This window comes from Adiantum capillus-veneris, chromosome 4 (genome assembly GCF_014529385.1).
Source record: "Adiantum capillus-veneris isolate H3 chromosome 4, ASM1452938v2, whole genome shotgun sequence".
In the NCBI taxonomy this organism is placed as follows: Eukaryota; Viridiplantae; Streptophyta; class Polypodiopsida; order Polypodiales; family Pteridaceae; genus Adiantum; species Adiantum capillus-veneris.
This window is the reverse complement of record NC_140934.1, coordinates 32,787,352-32,807,763: the sequence shown is the minus strand read 5'-3', so window position 1 is coordinate 32,807,763 and position 20,412 is coordinate 32,787,352. Positions and strand designations below refer to the sequence as shown.

The 20,412-nt window shown below is 46.6% G+C and overlaps 1 protein-coding gene across 1 annotated transcript in view; it reads right to left on the bottom strand.

Moving 5' to 3' along the window:
* Positions 1-20,412, bottom strand: part of ALDH6B2 (aldehyde dehydrogenase 6B2) — a 106,193-nt gene that overhangs the window by 53,693 nt on the left and 32,088 nt on the right. The window contains exons 2-5 of the mRNA XM_086510364.1: positions 19,615-19,712; positions 6,201-6,275; positions 5,855-6,016; positions 5,704-5,782 (exon numbers count right to left, since the gene is read on the bottom strand). Coding sequence (XP_086366490.1) covers positions 5,704-5,782; positions 5,855-6,016; positions 6,201-6,275; positions 19,615-19,712 — 414 coding nt within the window. The remainder of the gene's footprint in view (positions 1-5,703; positions 5,783-5,854; positions 6,017-6,200; positions 6,276-19,614; positions 19,713-20,412) is intronic.

Sequence of the window (20,412 nt, the reverse complement as noted above, 5' to 3'; positions counted from 1 at the left end):
ATCTTTGGAAAAGCTAGCTTTGGTGCATAGTGATGTATGTGGGCCGATGCCCAATGCTTCTCTTGGAGGTGCTATGTACTTTGTTACGTTCATTGATGATGCTAGCAGGAAGGTATGGGCATACCCCATTCGTAAGAAGGATATGGTGTTTGATATATTTAAGCAATGGTTGGCTCTTGTTGAGAACCAATCAGGTTGTAAGTTGAAGTGCTTACGTACGGACAATGGGGGTGAATTTATGTCTCATGCTTTCACAACATTATGTGTTGAGAAGGGTATACGGCGCGAGCTTAGTGCTCCCTATACACCTCCTCAAAATGGTGTGGCAGAGCGCATGAACAGGACTATACAGGAAAAAGTCCGTAGTATGCTTTCTATGGCTGGTTTGTCAAATGGATTTTGGGCTGAAGCTGTTGCCACTTCTGTGCATTTGATAAATCGTTCACCTAGTGTTCCTTTGGGCTTCAAAGTGCCTGAAGAGGTATGGACAGGTTTGCCACCTTCGTATGGTCACCTTCGTGTTTTTGGCTGTGAAGCTTATGTACATGTACCTAAGGCAAAACGCAGCAAATTGGATCCAAAGAGCAAGAGATGTATCTTCTTGGGTTATGGTAGTTCTGGTGAGATGGGTTATCGATTGTGGGATCCTATTGACAGGAAGATTGTGCGCAGCCATGATGTTGTTTTTCATGAGGACTCTATGTATAGAGCATCACCGCGAACGGTTGAGGTTCGGCGTGTGATATTTGAGGAGGATGGTCATCGGTATGATGGTCCCATGGCTGCTCGTGGGCAGCCCATTGACCCTCAAGTGGGAGATCAGCCCTTGTTGGGAGATCATGTAGATGTGGGACAGCCAGATGCACCTCCTGCACAGTCTTTGAGGCGTTCAGAGCGGCGTGCAAGACAGCCTCAGCGTTTTGTGCCTGTGGGACAGCCAGATGCACCTCCTGCACAGTCTTTGAGGCGTTCAGAGCGGCGTGCAAGACAGCCTCAACGTTTTGTGCCTTCTATGGATTATGTATTGTTGACTGATTGAGAGGAGCCATCATGTTATGATGAGGCCATGTCTAGTGTTGACAAGCTCAAGTAGGAGCAGGCTATGCAGTCAGAGATGGATTCGTTGATCCAAAATAAAACGTGGGAGCTTACTCCTTTGCCAAAGGGTAAGAAGGCACTACCATGCAAGTGGGTTTACAAGATAAAATTGTGTTCAATGGATGCAAAGCCTAGGTACAAAGCAAGGCTTGTGGCTAAAGGATTCAAGCAACAGAAGGGCATTGATTTTGACGAGATCTTCTCCCTAGTGGTGAAGATGTCTACTTTGCGTATGTTGTTTGCCTTGGTAGCTACAGAAGACATGGAGTTGAAGCAAATGGATGTAAAGACAGCTTTCTTACATCCGGACTTGCACGAGGATTTGTACATGGAGCAACCAAGTGGGTTTGTTATTCATGGTTCAAAGAAGATGGTATGCCGGCTTCTTAAGACCTTGTATGGGCTGAAGCAATCATCTCGTGAATGGTATCGTAAGTTTGATGCATTCATGAGTTCATTGGGTTATGTACGCAGTTATGAGGACCCATGCCTCTATACTCGCAAGGCTACAGATGGTAGTCTTATTGTTTTGGTTTTGTATGTGGATGACATGCTGATCGCAGGGAAGTGTATTTCTGATGTGGATGCCTTGAAACATAGGCTACATGAGACCTTTTCCATGAAGGATCTTGGGGATGCCAGTCATATTTTGGGTATGCGGATCACTCGTGATCGTTCTCGCAAGATGCTCTTTCTTAGTCAGAAAGAGTACATTGACAGGGTGCTTGAGCGTTTTCATATGGAAGGGGGGAAGGCTATTAGTACCCCGTTGCCTCCATATGTAAAACTCAGCCATGATGACTGCCCTCAGACAGATTTGGAGACTACAGAGATGTCTCAGATTCCCTATGCGTCAGCTGTTGGTTCCTTGATGTATGCCATGGTGGCTACGCGTCCAGATCTTGCTCATGCAGTTGGTGTGGTTAGCAGGTACATGTCTAACCCGGGCAAGTGTCATTGGGATGCAGTGAGAGGTATTCTCAGATACTTGAGAGGGACTTCAGAGTTGTCCCTATGTTATGGTGAGAAGGATATGTCTGTTTGCGGATATACAGATTCAAACTATGCAGGGTCAGTGGACTCGAGGAAGTCTACTAGCGGCTATGTGTTCACAGTTGCAGGTGGACCGGTTTCGTGGGCATCACGTTTACAACCATGCGTTGCTTTGAGCACTACAGAGGCTGAATATATGGCTGCCACTGAGGCTGCCAAGGAGGCCGTATGGCTCTCACGACTAGTGGGAGATCTTGGTATGGCTTGTGATGCTCCGATTCTACATTGTGATAGCCAGAGTGCCATAGCATTGGCACGGAATCCTGTCTTCCATGCGAAGACAAAGCACATTGAGGTGAGGTATCACTTCATACGAGAGGTGCTAGAGGACAAGCGCATAGAGCTTGTCAAGGTACACACTGACGATAACCCTGCTGATCTACTCACGAAGTCGTTAGCCTCACAGCGGTTTGCACACTGCAGATTGCTGATGGGTATGGCTTGACTTCTTTTGCTGTACTTTGGCCACTTTAAAGGCACACTGCCTTTAAGTGGGAGATTGTTGGGTTAAAGACCCGTGTGCCCGGCTGCCCGTTGTTCAGCCGCCCATGTACAGCCATTCATTTACTCATTCATAATAACTATACTCATAACTACACATTGTAGTGTGAGTACCGCCCCGCCACACACTGTGTCTATCTCCTTCTTCGTGTTGGCTCTCTGTGTGTGTGCTCTCCGATCCCAACATCTGACAAAAGATGTAAAAAGCCTGCTGGTCTATACATAACTTGTGCTCTTGCACAAGGAGTATATCCACATCCCGGTCTACATGAGAACACAAATCTCTACGAAGCAAATTCTGTCTGGGACCATGATGCTAGTGTGAAGCAAGCCATTAACATTCCAAGTGACAATATGTAAATCCATGTGTCAACCAATGATGAATCTAGGACCTCAAAGGCATACATCAACCATGCCAACAGCTACAAGACTTAGAATCAATGCCGAGCTCTCTTGGCTATAACCGGCCTGGGCATGCACGTCCTGCTAGAGGCTCACAAAGGTGCCAGGCTAGGTCCAAAGCTAAGACTGACGCTAGACTGTAGCAGAACAGAGACCAAATGAGGTGCAGGACCAACCTTCGAGTACACAGCTACCCGAGCCTCGACCCACGAGCTCTTCCTTCTTCACAGCAAAGATGGTCGAGAAGGCCATCCACCGCCTACAACATCGATCATCTTCAAATCATACAAGATTACAGAGTGAGCACCTCATTTACGGAGACGCCACTATAGCCCCGTTGATTGCACATGCATTCAACAAGGCTACAGGGGAGGGCTTCCTAGAGGAGTGGACTCGGTACACCATTGTGCCAATCCACAAATCTGGAGACACCTTGACCCAGGGAATTACAGGACTATCATGATTGGCCGTACAATGGCTACACTGTACGGGGCAGTACTTGAGGCTGAGCTCAGTTCATATGGAGAGACTGAGGGCCTACGGCTCCTGGCCAGGCTAGGTTCAGGGGGACCTTGTCCACCATCGACCATATCTTTCTTCTACGTTGCCTCATTGATGGGGCAAAGGTGCTAAAGAAGAAGTTGTATTGTTGCTTTGTGGATTTTTGCAAAGTGTTTAACACAGTTTCACGGGAGAGGCTCTTTCGGGGACTTCAGAGTCTGGGGATACCATTACAGATGATATGGGCCATCTATGTTCTCTATGACAGAGTGACTGGGAGAGTTCCATGTTCAGGCGGCCTCTCAGAGTCTATTCCTAGCACCATTGGTGTTAAGCAAGGATGCCCCCTCTTCCCGACCCTCTTTGGATTCTACATCAACGAGACCTCCAACTCCATCTTACGAGCGGGAGGGGCAGGACCTAACCTAACAGGTACTCCAATCCACATTATGCTATTTGTTGATGACATTGTTTTGATTTCAGAATCACTCCAGGGCTTACGGAGTCACTTGAGCGCCTTGGATGAGTTTTGTACACATAGAGGACTGACAGCAGAACCTTGGGAAGACCAAGGTCATGATCTTCCACGCCTCCATATCAGTCCGGCGAGCAGCCACAATTAGAGCAGCAGGAGGACCAATCGAGGTGGCCACCTCCTACCTCTATCTGGGAGTCGCCTTCACCAACAGATAGGGACCCTTTTTCATGGCACAGGTTGCCACTGACAGACTCACCCGAGGATATGCAGCTTTGGCCATGCTAGAGCGGAGATGTCATCAGACACACTTCCAGGAGCCCCGCACAAAGGGGTGGCTATTTAATACATTAATCACCCCAGCCCTGATGTACGCAGTAGCAATGTGGGCACCCGGGTTGATAGACAACCAATGGGCATGGATCGAGAGACCACAGGTATATATGATCTCACGCTTGTTTTGAGGCACACAGTGCCACAGGACATCATCAAGGTAGAGCTTGCTACACCCACCCCCCCCACCCCCCCCCCCCCCCCCCCTTCAATGGTAGTGGAGGCACTCTTCTAGACGGTTTGCTTTATCCAGTTTGTCAAGTCTTGAGTCTTGTGCCATTTTAAAAGAGATGGCTTTTCTTTCTGACACTATCCTACAATAGTACCAGTGATATGAACTTTGTAGTGGAAATCCCTTGGAAGAGCTCTCCTGTGAGCTCCCTACCTTGGAGCACTACCTAGAACTGAATGTAAGTAGGCGTCGTACCCCTCTCTTGAAAAAACTTTCCTCTGAAGAGCTCTTTACATTGGAGCACTACTTAAAATTGTCCACCCAACATAGGAGTCCCATGCTTATATAATCCTGACCTGGCAGTTCACACTTGGACAGACATGACCCAAGCCTACGGTGTGCGAGGCTACACACCTATGTGGCCGTCTAGGCCTCCTCAAATCCCGTGTGACTCCACCCTTGAGCTCTGCATACACAATGTTCTCTACGCATCTATCCATGCATACTATATGTGCTCCATGGTCCCAATGCTATAGATGATGTGGCATGAGAGCACCAAAAAAGTAGAGCAAGCCTCCAACACTGAGGAAAAACATGTATAGGCGGGAGAGGCGGCGCTTATTTAGCTCTAGTACCATGTCAGAGTGCATTAGCAAAAGGGGAGAGAACACAATGGAGCAATGAGGGAACAGTTGGAGGGAAAACAATGGAGCTCAAGATTAACACTAGACCAATGCACAAATGCTAGATAAGATGGTGAAATCAGAAGCTTGAAGCAGTGGGTAACTCCCGTACCAGCAAGCTCTGCAGAAGAGCATGGAAGAGGGGCATCGATAAGTACTAGTAACGATAAGGTCTGCCAGCATAACATCCCATAAACATACCCAGAAAAGACCAAAAAATGGGGGGATTGACAAGTATGGGGCACCTACACATTCTTGAGGGGACTGTGGGAGCTAAATGAAATCTAAAAGAACCTCTGTTGCATTGCCTTAAGATGTAACTACAAGAAAGAGGACTGATTGACCAAAATGGAGTTATCAAGGGGACTGTAAAGCAGGAGAAGGTATAGACCTGGAGCTACTATAGCCAAGGATTATTTAGTTCGACAAATAGCAGAAATAATAAAATCAAATTCACAAGGAAATGAGGACATATGGAGACAAACCTAAACCACGAAAAACATCACCACGTGCATCTGCTAAAGTTTTTCCTTGCTCCATAGTAACATTTTGAGCCAGCTTGTCCTGCAATGAGATATTGAAAAGGTGACTCCAGGGAAACTGTATAAAATAGTTCTATCTTAAAGATTTACTTACCATGTCTCTCCGTATGAGCTCTTGAAATTTTAGCATGATCCGCTGTCTAGCTGTCACTGGAGTGTCCCTCCATTTTGGATATGCTTGCTTGGCGGCCTGCACTGCTGTTTCAAACTCCTGTGCTGTTGTTAAAGGTACCTTGGATACAACATCTTGTGTTGCCTGTTCAGCCCACGCAATAAATCATTGCCTCACCAAAGCAATTTGGCAATACACCTTACAAAGCCCAACACTCAAACTGCGTTTTGTGTCTAACTCTATGTCAGCCTACACAACTTGAATGGATCATCCAAAAATAGTACAGCAAAAAGGATAGGATAGACAAAAACTGAGTGTCTTAACCAACCGGATTAATGACATCAATCCATTCCTCTGCTTTAGAGTCGAGAAAACTTCCTCCTATCAGTAGCTTCACCCTGGGCTGCAGTAAACGAACCCAAAAAAGTTCAGCACAAAAGCAACAGAATATTGAAGAAAGTTGATGTTCAAACAAACAAATTTCGGTCAAACAAGTTTATTTGCAAAGTGTACAAATAAACTGTGTATACCTTCTCAATATCAAAAAGGTTATTAACAAAGAGAAAGAATAAAACACTTGCACTCAGCACATATCAAGCAACACATTGAAGAAGGAAGCTTCACAACAGAATTCAGTAAAAGATTAATTTGAACTTTAATTTAGTATCTTTTTGAAACAAAAAATACATTTGAAAAAAACATAGGACATGAGACAATGCAAAGGCATACTTCCTAAACTTCAATATCTTAAAGCACAAACAAGAGACGAAAACCCTTAAATCCTAAGCTAAGCTTAAATAAAATAAACCTCTATAGCATAAGGACGTATAATGAGGGAGATGCTATAACCTTAATTGCTTGTTCTGATAGGAAATGAATTACCATACCATTATCATGCATAGCTTAGCAAATAGCTATTGCGTCCCTACTCAAAAGCACATGAAGTACCATCAAAATTTCATTTTGATGAGTCACAAATGTCAATTAGGCATCAAAATATAACTTAAGAGGGCAAATTTTTTGAAGAGTCCGACATGCTTTTCTAGAATCAAAACGGCCAATGAATGTGGAATGGCTTTGATGAATATCACACAGAAGCAGGAGAACATAGCGCACGGGATAAGGGTATCAACCCAAGCTAATCCGCACAGCCCAAAATCATTCCCAAATAGGTGGGGTCAAACCACAAAGGGGAGAACCTGGTCTTTTCATGCGGGGGTTTTTGCCACACCCTGTACCGCAGATACTGTGTCGTGCTCTCTACAGTGGGTGCTCCTCAGTGCAATGTGCGTGACAATCCCACTCAAAACAGACTGAAAACAAAGAAACAATAGACAACAACTGAGCTCAGAGAGACACAACAGCAATAGTAGACCACAACAAATGACTCGACTATCTCAAAGAACTGATACAGATCTGGCGTGGCAGCACACTCAGCTCCAGCCCAAGACTCTCAGGTACAATGGGGTGTCGAGGCTCAGATGTGCAGGCATGGTGAATAAGTGCTCTGTGTATAGACACCCTCTAAACGACTCCGTGAAAGATGCCGATGACCAAACCGCTACTACTCATATATACAACCATAAAGAGCCACCAACGGCTCATAAATGACAGCACCTTAGTCTATCTCCACTGAGTGGTGGTGGTGACTTGGCCAGGATGTCCACTAGACCACCGTATCCCTGCCACGTGTCACTGCCCAGCGAGTACGTCCAGTGTGTACCGACCAACCAAAGACCAACTGTAAAGTCCAAACTGTACTAACTGTCCTGTGAAAGTGACATTGTAGCCTGCCACAAGACCGCTCACTGTCTCGGTGAGAGGAAGACTGAAAAACTGTAAAAGAAAACTACTAGCTACTGCATATGTACAATGGTGAGCTCCTGAATCTGTCAGCCAAGAGATAGAGTGGTGGCCATTGCTGCACCCGCAATATCAGCTTCTGGAGGTGGAGCCATCAAATCAATTGTGGGGCCTGCTGTATGTGAGCTCTCCTGTCCGTAACTGGGCCCCCTGGGAAGGGACCAACCACCTCTGCTGGGCAGATGGTAGCACCTGTCTTGTAGTGTACTGAGAACGTCGAGTAACACAGCCATGGCAATGTGCTCCAGCAATTCCGTCATACCAAGTCACATTTTGCATCTGAGGCAATGGGTGACGACTGAAACCCCTGAGGAGGATACTGTTGTTGTTGATTGTAGTACTGAACTGGAGTCTGTGAGTAAAGTCCCATAAATTGCTGAGAAGGACCCGTTGCTGCATGCTGCACTGGTGTACCTGCTCCAGTTCACCCATACCCCATACCCATCATCGTAGGCTGGGTTGTCCTATTTTCATGTAAGAGCAATTCTCTAAATCCTTGTACTTGATTTTGAAGGTCACTAATCAATTGTGACTTTAACTTCAGGGCCTGTTGGAGTGCGAAAATAGTGGCATCCCTATCGGCGATGGCGCTCTCAGCAACCGCAGAGATCCCTCCATAGCTGCGTAAGTAGTTGCATGACGTGGGTGTGTAGCCGCTAACCGCTCTGCTTCAAGCCCAATGGTGGCAATGGCTTGCCTAAACTCTTGCAATATATCTTCAGATAGCCGAAAAAGTGATGTAGAGTCCGACACTGTGGAAGGTCCTGTAACAGTGTCGGGGTGAAAGAGAGCTAGCAAGTGGTACAACTAGTGGGACTGGTGTGGCAAGTGGCACTGCTCTTGGTGGACTGGGAGCATGCCTCTCTGTCGGAGTAGACATGGTGGAAGTGGTTGCAGCAGGACTAGGCATAGGAGAAGAAGCAACTCTCACTGGGACTTGGGAGCTAGTCACTGTGGTAGGGGTAAAAATAGTAGCAGTAGAGAGAGGAACACACTGTAGAAACCACAGCTGTGACATGCATAGTGTGATCTACAGCACCTGAACTTACCATCGAATCGGTAGCGGAAGTATGCGAGGAACGTTGAGCAGGTTGCTTCACTCGAACCTGCAGGCTTTCCGAAATTGGCAGTGATACTAAAGATTCTACTGTGTCCTTCACTACCTTTGCCCTCTTTTTCTTTGGCTTCCCAGGGAGATCCATTGTCTGTTCAATATCTTTCCCTTTTGCCTTAGAGCTTTTACGCCACATATCCGCATCCACATCTATAGGACTAACAGGTATGTTAATGACCCAAGCCAACATGGGAGCTGCAAAGCATTGAAAGCTAGATTTCACAGATTGTACCTGAGCTCTGAATCTTTTTGCCCGCGACTGTAAAGAGGTAAATAGAATTTGATTAAAGGCACACGGGATGGTGTGGATGAGGCAGTATAGGCCTTCGCAGTGCGAGAATATAGTAGGCACGTCACATCTGCCCTTGCTTACTTTAGCAGCTCTGACCAAAAAGTAGTACTTGAAAATGGCCCAAAGCTTTTTATTCCTTGCATAGTCAGCATGACTCATACTAAGTAGCTCTTTGCATGCCTCGATGGTCCCATCTTTCGAAAGTTGTGAATAGGTTCCTATAGCCGGTTTTACTGCAGGAAAGGTTGTCATCCCCAAAGCGTGCCCAATGCGTGTAGCAGTTAGTGGGTGTCCTCTGACTTTGGGAAAAAACTTGAGAACCTCATGCACCATATCGATGGGAATATCAAAAGCAGATCGGCCTCTGCTACTGCTGACAGACCTAGCGTATGTAGCTGATCTTTCGATAAGACTTCTTGAAGAGACGGATGAGGCTGCTGCAGATGGAAGTTCAAAGTGAATTTGGTTTGAGTTTTGGACGAAGGAGGCCGAGGAATTTGATGGCTCAGTACCTGCGTGATTGCTTTCCTGGCTTTCCTCTTCTTTTCGTTTTTCACAGCATATTCACGTTCCTCATCTTCCTCTTCCTCTTGGCTAGAAGACTTTGAATCAGAGTCAGAAGCAGAGCCAGGGCCCGAGTCACACGCTTTGTAATTCTCATCATTGTGATCAATGGAGGACAGATCGGTGAGGCCATGGCTAGAGGTATCCACCTCCTCTTCCTCTGCAGAACTTTGGGATGTTTCAATTGGCCTCTGTCGAAACAAAGCTTTCTTCTTCCTAACTTGTTTGCTTGTACCAACCATCGTGAAGTGTGCTTGAAAATTTCAAACCTGAAAAGCGTCAGTTGGTCCGAAAAGCTAGCTGCTTGGCCAGTGTGCAGGGTGAACTCAACTCCCAGATTCAAAGATGTAGAGCTGCACTTGGAAAAAGCTTGATTACGCAGGAAGAAGAGTCAGCCGGTATCAAGGAGCAGATGCAGGAAGAAGAGGGCGATATAAATTCGAGGGAGGGTTGGTTAGGGACGAAGTTAAAATTAGATTGGGTAGGGGAGGCGAATATGTTGGGCAGGGTACGTTGAGTAGGGACGAGGGGTATGCTGGGTATGAGTGAGGGGATTGGTGAGGGGCGAGGGGGTTGGGTAAGGGCGAGTACGTGCGAGGGGAGTAAGGGGATGGTAGGGGCGAGGGGAGTAAGGGGAGGGTAGGGGCGAGGGGAGAGGGTGGGTAGGGGCAAGGGGGTGTGAGGGGAGGGTAGGGGCGAGGGAAAAGTGTGCAGGGGCGAGGGGGGAGAGGGTGGGTAGGGGCGAGGGGGTGTGAGAGGGTGGGTAAGGGCGAGGGTTTAAGGGGAGGGTAGGGGCGAGGGGGTGTGGGGGGAGGGCAGGGGCGAGGGGGTGTGAGGGGGAGGGTAGGGGCGAGGGAAAAGTGTGTAGGGGCGAGGGGGAGGGGTTGGTTAGGGAGGTGGGTTATTTTAGGGGTAGGGGCAAGGGAAAGTTGGTTCGGCTAGAGGCGAGAGGGAAAACAAGTAGAAAGCAAGCAGTTCCCAGAGGCTGATCAACAGAAAGAGTTCGGTATTGAGCTCCAGCTCCACTTAGTAAACGGAAGCAGAAAGCGGTAACAACAAAAGGAAACTTTCTAGGTAGGTAGGGAGTAGGCACTAGCGTGCCCGCAGTTACACCAACAGCTTCAGGTTCTGTTCTCCAGAGATGCCTTGTGATACAACGGCAGTAACAACAAGAGAAGGTAGAGAGAGAGAGAGAGAGAGAGAGAGAGAGAGAGTGTAGATGCTGAAGAATTAATGGCCGATCAGGACTTCCACATGGATAGAGACATAGTGTACAAAGAGGAGTGGAAACATAGAGGAAGGATATTGTGGAGCAGGAGCTTTGTTTTGGAACTGTGTGTGTGAGCACGTGTGAGAGATACGGGACAGACAGATAGAGATGCACCAGAGTAGTGCTAGGAACAATACCAAGAAAAGTCCGTTCTTTATCCGACTAGAGTTATACCACGGACATTTTGAAGAAATCCACAGGGACAGAGAGAGAGAGAGAGAGGGCAGTATAGTGAGAGCTGTAACCTGTAAGGACTAGAGATAGAGATACAGATAGACACGGATACGGAAACAGGAGGAAGATGATTATCCAATCTATGAATGGATTCAACTAATTAAAAAGAAAAAGCTGGATCGTAGTTGGAATCCAACCCGAATTATATGAATGAGATGAAATAAGATGAGAAGCAATTTGATGCATGCAACTAAGATGAGAACTTGACATAAGGTAAATCTGAGAACAGGGAAAATGGAAAGCCGAAGAGAGCCGAGGATTGAGGACGAGACACTGAGGACGGGATAGTCATAATGTTGTAGGTGGGAGTTATAACATAACCAGATTCTAAAGAGTCAGGCAAGGGAGTGATAGCACTTTATTCTTGATCCATTTACCAGTGGCAAAGGAACGCCTGCCAGAGTGACTAACTGGACAGCCCCTTGTGGCAAAATCTCTTGTACGATGAATGGCCCTTGCCAGGCTGGGACCAGCTTCTTAGCTTTCTTCAGATACTTAGCTTGATAGAGTAGCACCAGGGAACCCTACGTTATTTTTGGCTTTCGAAGATGGCGATCATGCCACGCTTTGCGACGAAGTTGCTCACCTTGGAGAGCATGTGAAGCTAACCTCCTGCTTTCTTCTAACATTGAGAGACGGGAGAGGCTTGCTGAAGCAATCCCCGCTGTGACAAGAACACTTCCCACTCTTGCTGAACCTGAGTTGAACTCATATGGTGCAATTGCTTCTAGGCCGAAAGCTAGCTGGAATTAGTGGTTGCCTTGAAGGAGGTGCGATAAGCCCAAACTGTGCCGAGGATAACCTGAGCCCAAGATGTTGGATGCAGGTGACAAGCTTTCTTGAGAAGCGCGATTAGCACTTTGTTAGTGCTTTCAGCCTGCCCATTTGCTCTAGGATAGTAAGAGCAAGACTTGCGATGAAAAATCTTGTAATTCGTGAGGAGTGTGGAGATCAGGTCGTTGACAAAATGACTACCTCGATCACTGGTGACTTTCAGAGGGCACCCAAACCTGCAAAAAATATTTTCATACAAAAATTTTGCGACAGTGGCGGCTGTACAATCGATGGTAGCCACCACTTCGGCCCATTTTGTTGCATAATCTGTTGCTACCAAGAGATACTTACGATTGCCTAGTTGAGCAGATGGAGTAACTGGACCAACAAAGTCCAAGCCCCATCTCTCAAAGGGCAACCACGCCATAAATACCTGCAGAGGGCGATTTGATTGCTTGCTAGGCTTGGGTGCACATCGCTGGCAGACATCACAAATCCTGACATGAGCAATAGCATCTCTAAATATATAGGGCCACCATAAGACTGTCTCTAAGATTTTTTGCGCCGTGATGTGACCAGGGTAGTGGCCACCTGTAGGACCACTGTGTGCATCCTCCAGAATGTGGTCTACTTCATGAGGGGAGACGCACCTGCGCAGCACACCATCTGGCCCAGATTTATAGAGTTGTCCGCCAATCAAAGAGAACGGTCTAGACTTCAGCAAGAGTCTTCTTTTTTGCAAGGGAGAAGCATTCTCAAGATATAGGCCAGTAGAGAGTAGATGTAACACATCTCCATACCATTCTGGAGTTGTGTCCACCTTAAAAAGATGACTATCAGGAAAATCATCATCAACCCCAGTATTGGGCTCACCTGTGTGTATGCGAGAGAGATGGTCGGCCATGACGTGCTGCTTGCCTAGACTAAGAACTACTTCGAAGTCGAACTCCTGGAATATCAGTAGCCATCTCCAGACTCTTCTTGCAACTTGGGGTTTATTCAGAAGATAGCGTAGCGTATGATGATCTATGATGATAGTAAAGTGAACCCCTAACAGGTAATGACGAAACTTTTGTAAAGAATACACCATAGCCAACCCTTCCCTTTCTGTGGTGCTGTAGTTGCACTCTGCTTTGGTGAGCAGGCGACTTGCATAGTGAACAGGGCGATCCAGGTTGTACTCTTTACTAAGCTGAGTAAGCACAGCCCCCACAGCTAGTTGACTGGCATCTGTATGCACATGAAAAGGGAGAGACCAATCTGGAGCCACTAAAATAGGTGCTTCAGTGAGGCGCTTTTTGAGGTATTCAAATGCTTCAGCCTCACGTTTTGACCATTTAAAGGGTATTGTAGCACTAGTGAGTCGGGTCAATGGTTGAGCCACCTGTGCATACATTCGTATGAACCTATGATGATATCCTGTGTGGCCTACAAAGCTCTGAACACCTTTCGGGTTGATGGGAGGTGGTAACTTCAAGATTGCCACGATCTTCTCTGGGTCAGGTGCTAAACCTTTGGCAGACACCACATGGCCTAGAAGTGTACCCTCAGTGACCAAAAAGTGACATTTGTTAGGATTGAGTTTTAGCCGTGCCTCTCTGCACCTGAGGAAGACAATAGAGAGCTGAGCGAGGTGCTCCTCTAGATTTTCCACTGGGGTTGAACATTGGGCACCTGAGAAAGTCGAAAAATCGTCCATGAAGATGCGAAGATGACCCGTAAGTAAAGGACAGAATATAAGATATACTGCTCGATTGAAGGAAGGTGGAGCGTTTTTCAACCCAAACGACATCCTAGTGTAGATAAAAATACCCCAGGGAGTCACAAAGGCCGTTCAAAGGCCGTTTTAAGCTGATCACCTGGATAGATGCCCAACTGATTGTATCCACTGAACCCATCCATAAAACTGTACAATATATGCCCTGCTACATCTTCGAGCACACACTCAGTGAAAGGTGTGGGGAAACCATCTAAGATAGTTACCTTGTTCAGAGCGCGGTAATCTACGCACACGGATTTTATTGGACTGCTTCTTGGGCGCTATCACCATGGGTGATAATCACTTAGAGTGCTCCACCGGTATAATGATCCCTGCCTCTTGCATTTTTTCGAGCTCTGACTTGACAGACTCTGCATACTTTGGGTTGAGCTTGTAAGCTCGGCCTAGCCCCTTCAACCAGAGGGATAGTGTGGAGACCCAATTCTGGTGGGATCCCTTCCAAATCCTTGTAGGACCGAGCAAAAACATCCTTAAAAGAGTGTATGAAAGAAACTACCTGATCAAGTAATGCGGGATGCTCCCATAACCAAGCTGCTAAGAGGACGTGCTGAGGGTTGTCAAGGTCGCCCACGTTGTAACTGTGGAGGGTACTTCAGAAGTTGAGAAATGAGCTGCCTCTTGGAGCTTCGAGACATCATGTGCTGGCGTTTGATGAATTGGAAACTCCGCATACTCTTCTTGTAACCATCCTGGTGGAAGCTCATCGAAGGGTAAATCTTCAGACAGAGACATAACAAAGTGTTTTTGAGTGAGCAGGGCGTCCGACCTGGGAGATGTTAGAGGAAGGGGGGAATCATTGGCCAGTTCATGCAGAGGAGATTTTTTCCCCCTTCGGTGATGTGTTATAGGTTCCCCGAGGCCGAGAACTTCCATAGGAGGATCATCTGAATCATAAGAATTTGGGGTTGACCCACTTACTTCTTTGACTGGTCCACTGTTTGTTGTAGGACTTGGGACATTTGTGTCCGCCTGAGGAGTTGGGAGAGAGTGTTACCGGCACATGTGAGTTTTGAATAGAGACCAAATAGCATGCCATCGAGGCGGTAGCTTCCAACCACTGCAGCAGGTCTTCGTCTGATCCGTCAGGTGGGATGGGCTGCTCAGGGTCGAGGTTGGACTGTACTGACAATGAGCTGTGATGAACCATTGGACCCATACCTCCTTCGAGCCGAATTGGTTGAATGGAAGAGCCAGGAGTATGTATCCACATGGCGTCGTTTCCCCAATCATGAAGTGCCTTGGTATGCCGCAACCATGGTCTACCAAACAGCAAAGGAAATCCTCCCTCCACTTGAGGAGGACTGACCACCACAAAATCTAAGCTAAATGTGAAGTCTTGGACCATCAGAGGCACCTTCTCTACTATGCCCACAGGGTAGACTGTCCTCTGGTCTGCCAATGTAAGAGTGAATGGAGCAGGGCGGGTAGGCTGCAGACCTAAGGCCAACATAGTAAATTCTGGCATCAGATTGATCCTAGATCCACCATCCACTATGACGCCTGAGAATTGATGCCCAAGAATAGACACAGTGAGACAAGGACTTTTGTAGTTGGTGAGGGGAGCAGCTGGATATGAAATCATGTAGGACTCCAAGGGCTACACAGGTAGGTGCCCGCCACTAGGCCCTGCACCAAGATACAGAGACTGGATGATGGAAAGGGTGTCACTTCTAAAATTTGCATCAAGTCGAAGCATGTCGTACAGTGACACTTCGTACAGTGACACTTGCTGAAAAGTGTTTTTCAAGATAGACTCTGTTGTGAGCTTGTTTCCTTTGATTAGATCTTGCTCTGGTATCTTAAGCTTCGCAAGTCCTCTACTACTTCCATGAAAGCACCATCAATATCTGATAGAAGCGAGGTAGGTTGGCTCTTGACACTACCTGTTGGTTTGTCAGCTACTAATGGAGTTTGACTCATTTGTGTAACAGGAGATGGAAAGATTGGACTGCCAGGGAGGCCGAGGCCAAGAGCAGCTCTCTGTGCCCGTGTGAGCACACCGGCCGGCTCTTCCACTTGCTTCGACCCATCTCGAGAGGCAACTACAAGAGTGGAAGGCGGGGCCTGTGGAATGGAGTTTACTGTGATGAGGTTAAGCTTTGGGAATGTAAACTCCTGCTTGTTCTGGCTTGTGCTTACAGATGTGGATGCTCGTTGTTTTGGGCAATCCTTACTATAGTGATCCTTAGCTTCAGGGCAATGTCAGCAAGGAGGGGACCCTTCTCGTAAGGGACATTTGCTCTCATAGTGTCCATACTCCCCGCACCTGTAGCACAAAATTGGCCTATTTGAGGGGCGAGGTGGTCTCAGCCCTTGCTGCATGGGACCGGATGCTGACGTGTAGAAGCTTTGGGGAACTGAAGGAGTACTAGCATGATAAAAGCTGGGGGATGTAAAGTTGTTGTGAATACCTTGCATAGGAGGTGTTGCCAGTAGAGGTGGCATCGGGTTCTGATGGCTATATGGTGACACCATGTTTGATGCAGGTGCTAGCCCTTGTTGGAGAGAAGGACCTACACTTTGTTGTATCTGCCGTGATCCCTTGATATAGTAGCAATCCTTGTCTTCATGCCAAGACTTCTCGCAGAAGTGGCAATAAGCCCGAAGGGGACAGACCTGTGGAGGATGTCCTAGAGAGCGACACGAGTTGCACCATACCATAGCCTTAGTCTCCTGTTGAGACCGAAGCTCTTCTAGCTCTCTCTTGATTTGATCCAAAGCCTCAAGATGTGGGGGTTTCTCCTGGCGAAGAGAGATATTTTTCTCCTCTTGAAGAGCGCGTTGTAGTTTTAGGGCTTCAAGTTCTCTACGTAAAGAAGTCAATGGGTCAGCACGACTTTCCGAAAACAGAGAGGGGGTCTCTATGTGAGGGGAGTTGTTGAACAGCTTCCTAGCCCCCTCTATCCTAGTAGCAGCTGCGATGAACTCCTCCAAAGTGGCGTCGGGTCGGAGACTCTCTCGGAGTTTTTGCTGAGAAGTTTGGGAAGCGCATTCTCCACCCACTTCTCAACCATGAATTCACCGGGTTGCTGGGAAAGCTTGGCAACCAGAGACTTGGTCTTAGTCATAAGCTCTGCAAAAGTCTCCTCTGGATGGAGCACAATGTTGGCCAACTCATCCAACACCTTCTCCTGGTAGTCACCTGGCCTGAAAGCTGCACAGAACTGTTGTCTTAAGGCTGTCCAAGTTGCAAAATGGTTCTTTGCAAACTGGCTGTACCATTTGTCTGCTAAGCCATCCAAGGTGGATGGAAAGAGTACCAAATAAGCATCTTCCCTGTTAAGACCACGACCCCTACAGAGAGATACAAACCTCCTTGCATGGTCGTCAGCATCTTCTGAAGAGAGTCCTTTGAATGTAGGGAACTTGATGTTTACCTTGGCCAAAACGCTAGCCAACGGCTCCATGGCCCCTTGTTGACCCTGTTGCTCAGTAGCCTGCTGTAGTAGAATAGGAGAGAGATTTACTGGAGAAGGTGATTTGGAAGATGTGGAACCGGAGGGAGAAATGGGTGATGTCGTATGTGGAGGTATGGGTGACGAGGTTGATGGACTTCTACTAGGTACCAAGGGTCGTATTCTATTGTAGTACTTCAGAGGACTCAATAGTGCGCTTCGACGCTCGACTGACCTCCTTGTATGTGTCATGCAACGACCACCAATCCAACCAAGCTTTGGGCAAGAAAACCTTGAACTGGCTGAAGACTGGTCTAGACTCTACTAGACCAGGTAAGTGACTAGACCGGGCTGGACCAAGGACGAGGACTAGACCACGGTCGAGGAGAACTAGACCAGGGACGAGGACTGATTGGACCAGGCTAGAGAGACCAAACCAATTGGACCAGGGCGAGATAGGACCAAACCAGATGGACCAGGGCGAGAGAGGACCAGACCACTACACAGTGCCAGGCAAAGTAGGCGAAGCTAGATAAACCCAACTAGCTTCAAGATGTGCACCTCACAGAGAGTGACTTCAGTTGAGGTCCCACCCTGATCGCCAAAATGAGAGCACCTGTAGCGCACATAGTGTGTCGTGCTCTCTACAGTGGGTGCTCCTCAGTGCAATGTGCGTGACAATCTCACTCAAAACAGAATGAAAACAAAGAAACAATAGACAACAACTGAGCTCACAGAGACACAACAGCAACACTAGACCACAACAAATAACTCGACTATCTCAAAGAACTGATACAGATCTGGCGGGGCAGCACACTCAGCTCCAGCCCAGGACTCTCAAGTACAATGGGGTGTCGAGGCTCAGATGTGCAGGGATGGTGAATAAGTGCTCTGTGTATAGACTCCCTCTAAACAACTACGTGAAAGATGCCGATGACCAAACCGCTACTACTCATATATACAACCATAAAGAGCCACCAACGGCTCATAAATGACAGCACCTTAGTCTATCTCCACTGAGTGGTGGTGGTGACCTCGCCACGATGTCCACTAGACCACCGTATCCCTGCCACGTGTCACTGCCCAACGAGTCCGTCTAGTGTGAACCGACCAACCAAAGACCAACTGTAAAGTCCAAACTGTACTAACTATCCTGTGAAAGTGACACTGTAGCCTGCTACACAGCCATACAAGCAAGACTGCGTACTCAGCTTCCCTCTAGCTCTCTCTCCTCTTTGGAAGCACTCTCAGCTCTCAGAGCCTTGCGTCCGTCAATGGAACCCCAAATCGGTTTCTGCCCATAATTTTCGTGCAGCTGATCTTTTGAATTGCAAACTTTTAAGCCTTCACAATCGGATACAAACAAAATGCTACTATCTTATACTTGACAGAGAGAAATCTGGTAATCATCTCTGAGATAGGATCGTCTTTTACAAGAGTGTTTCCAAATTGTCTATAACTGAGTGTAAAACGCCCATCCATACCTCCCATAAATGACGTCACATGATTTTCTTCATGTCTTCTTTGAACTAGACTATATATATCCATTCGTACACAGCACCCACGAAGGAGAGTGCGAGTTGAAGACTCATGTTAGTCATACACAATACAATATGAACCTCAGCTCCATCATTCCATAGTGACGACAAAACACTACATCCCCACTAATGTCATCAATAGCCAATAGTAGGTATAGAACTAGGAACCAATGGATGTTTCTGTATACAGACCCTTCAAAGACACCTCTGATCAAGATAGTTTGGATCTGCTAATCTGTGTAGCTTATGAGAATCCCTGTATGGTCTAGATACTCCTTTGGGTCTGCTGAGGTTGACCCCCTCTAAAGAAATCGGTGACCTGCCTCTGCGTCAATACTCTGACTGGAGTTGAACTCCGAAATAATGTCTCTCTGTGTCTGCGTATCTCCAGTAGGAAAAGCCCAAGATACCTCTGATCGAGGTAGTCCACCGCTCTAGCAAGAGGACTGAAACCCTCTTTGAATAGAGGGAGAGAAAGAGAGAGTGCCCAAGAGCAATCTCTGATCGATGTAGTCCATCACTCTAACAAGAGGACCGAAACCCTCTCTGGATGAGAGAGAGAGAGTGCCCAAGAGCAATAACGAAACTCTAAAGAATGCTCATATAATGGATAATGAGAATGAGAGGGGACATTTATATTCATAAAGGAGACCTAGAGAGGTCCAAAATGGGGGCGCCCCAAGCTCCCAACTAGGACCAAATCTGGAACTAAAAACAAGGCACCCAGCTAATAAAAGAGCCACCTCACAATAAGTGGGGCAATTGGACCAAAAATGGGTCAACTAACTAATAAAAAGTTCAAAGCAATTAAAATGGACCAAAGTGGAGTAAAATGCATTCGCAAGGCCAATTTGACCATACAACCATGCTTTTCCGATCGAAAGATTCAAAACAATTTTTCCAAAGAAGAATACATACAGGGAGCTCCATATGAGAAGGTTCAAAAGCAGGCTCCACAGAGAAAGAGCGCACGAGTGATGTAAGGCTGGACTTATCAACCCCATATCCTGAAATGTCTGTAAAAGCAATCAGAATCATTATGTAAGCAATCATAACAGCAGAGTACAAAGTTTAGACTTCGAAAATCACAAAATCACAGTGTTTTCAGGTATTGTAGATACTAGAAAAAGTTTATATATACCTTCATAAGTTCAGAATAGTCTGAACTCACGAATTATAAGAGGGAATAAAGCACTCATAAAACTATAAAAGCAAGGGACACACGAAAAGAAAAGAAAAACAAAAACAAACAAACTAACTAACTAAATCACTTTGATTGCTTCGAAACAAAACTAGATAAAACAAAACATTATTAACTTAAAAATGTTTTCAGAAAAGGTATGTGTAAAATAAGTTGACGCAACTTACTTGGCTTAAAACAAGTACTCAACTTTAAGCAAAAAAAGGATAAGACATCTTAAAAACTTAATCCTAGAAATCAAACTTCACACAACAACCTATAACGGAACACATTCTTAAGTCCTCGGGTAAGCTAAATATGAAATCGAAAAATGAATACTACTACAAACCTACGAAGAGCAAAGAACCAAACTTGACAATATGTGATCTCAACTTCACTGCTTGTCCAAATAGGAAGAATAAGATTATCACCTTTATCATGCATAGCTTGGACAACAGCTATGAAATCCCTACTCACGTCGTCAGTGCCCAAGAGTAGGTGCAGGTTTATATAGAGGTCATTCATGCTTTGAACGT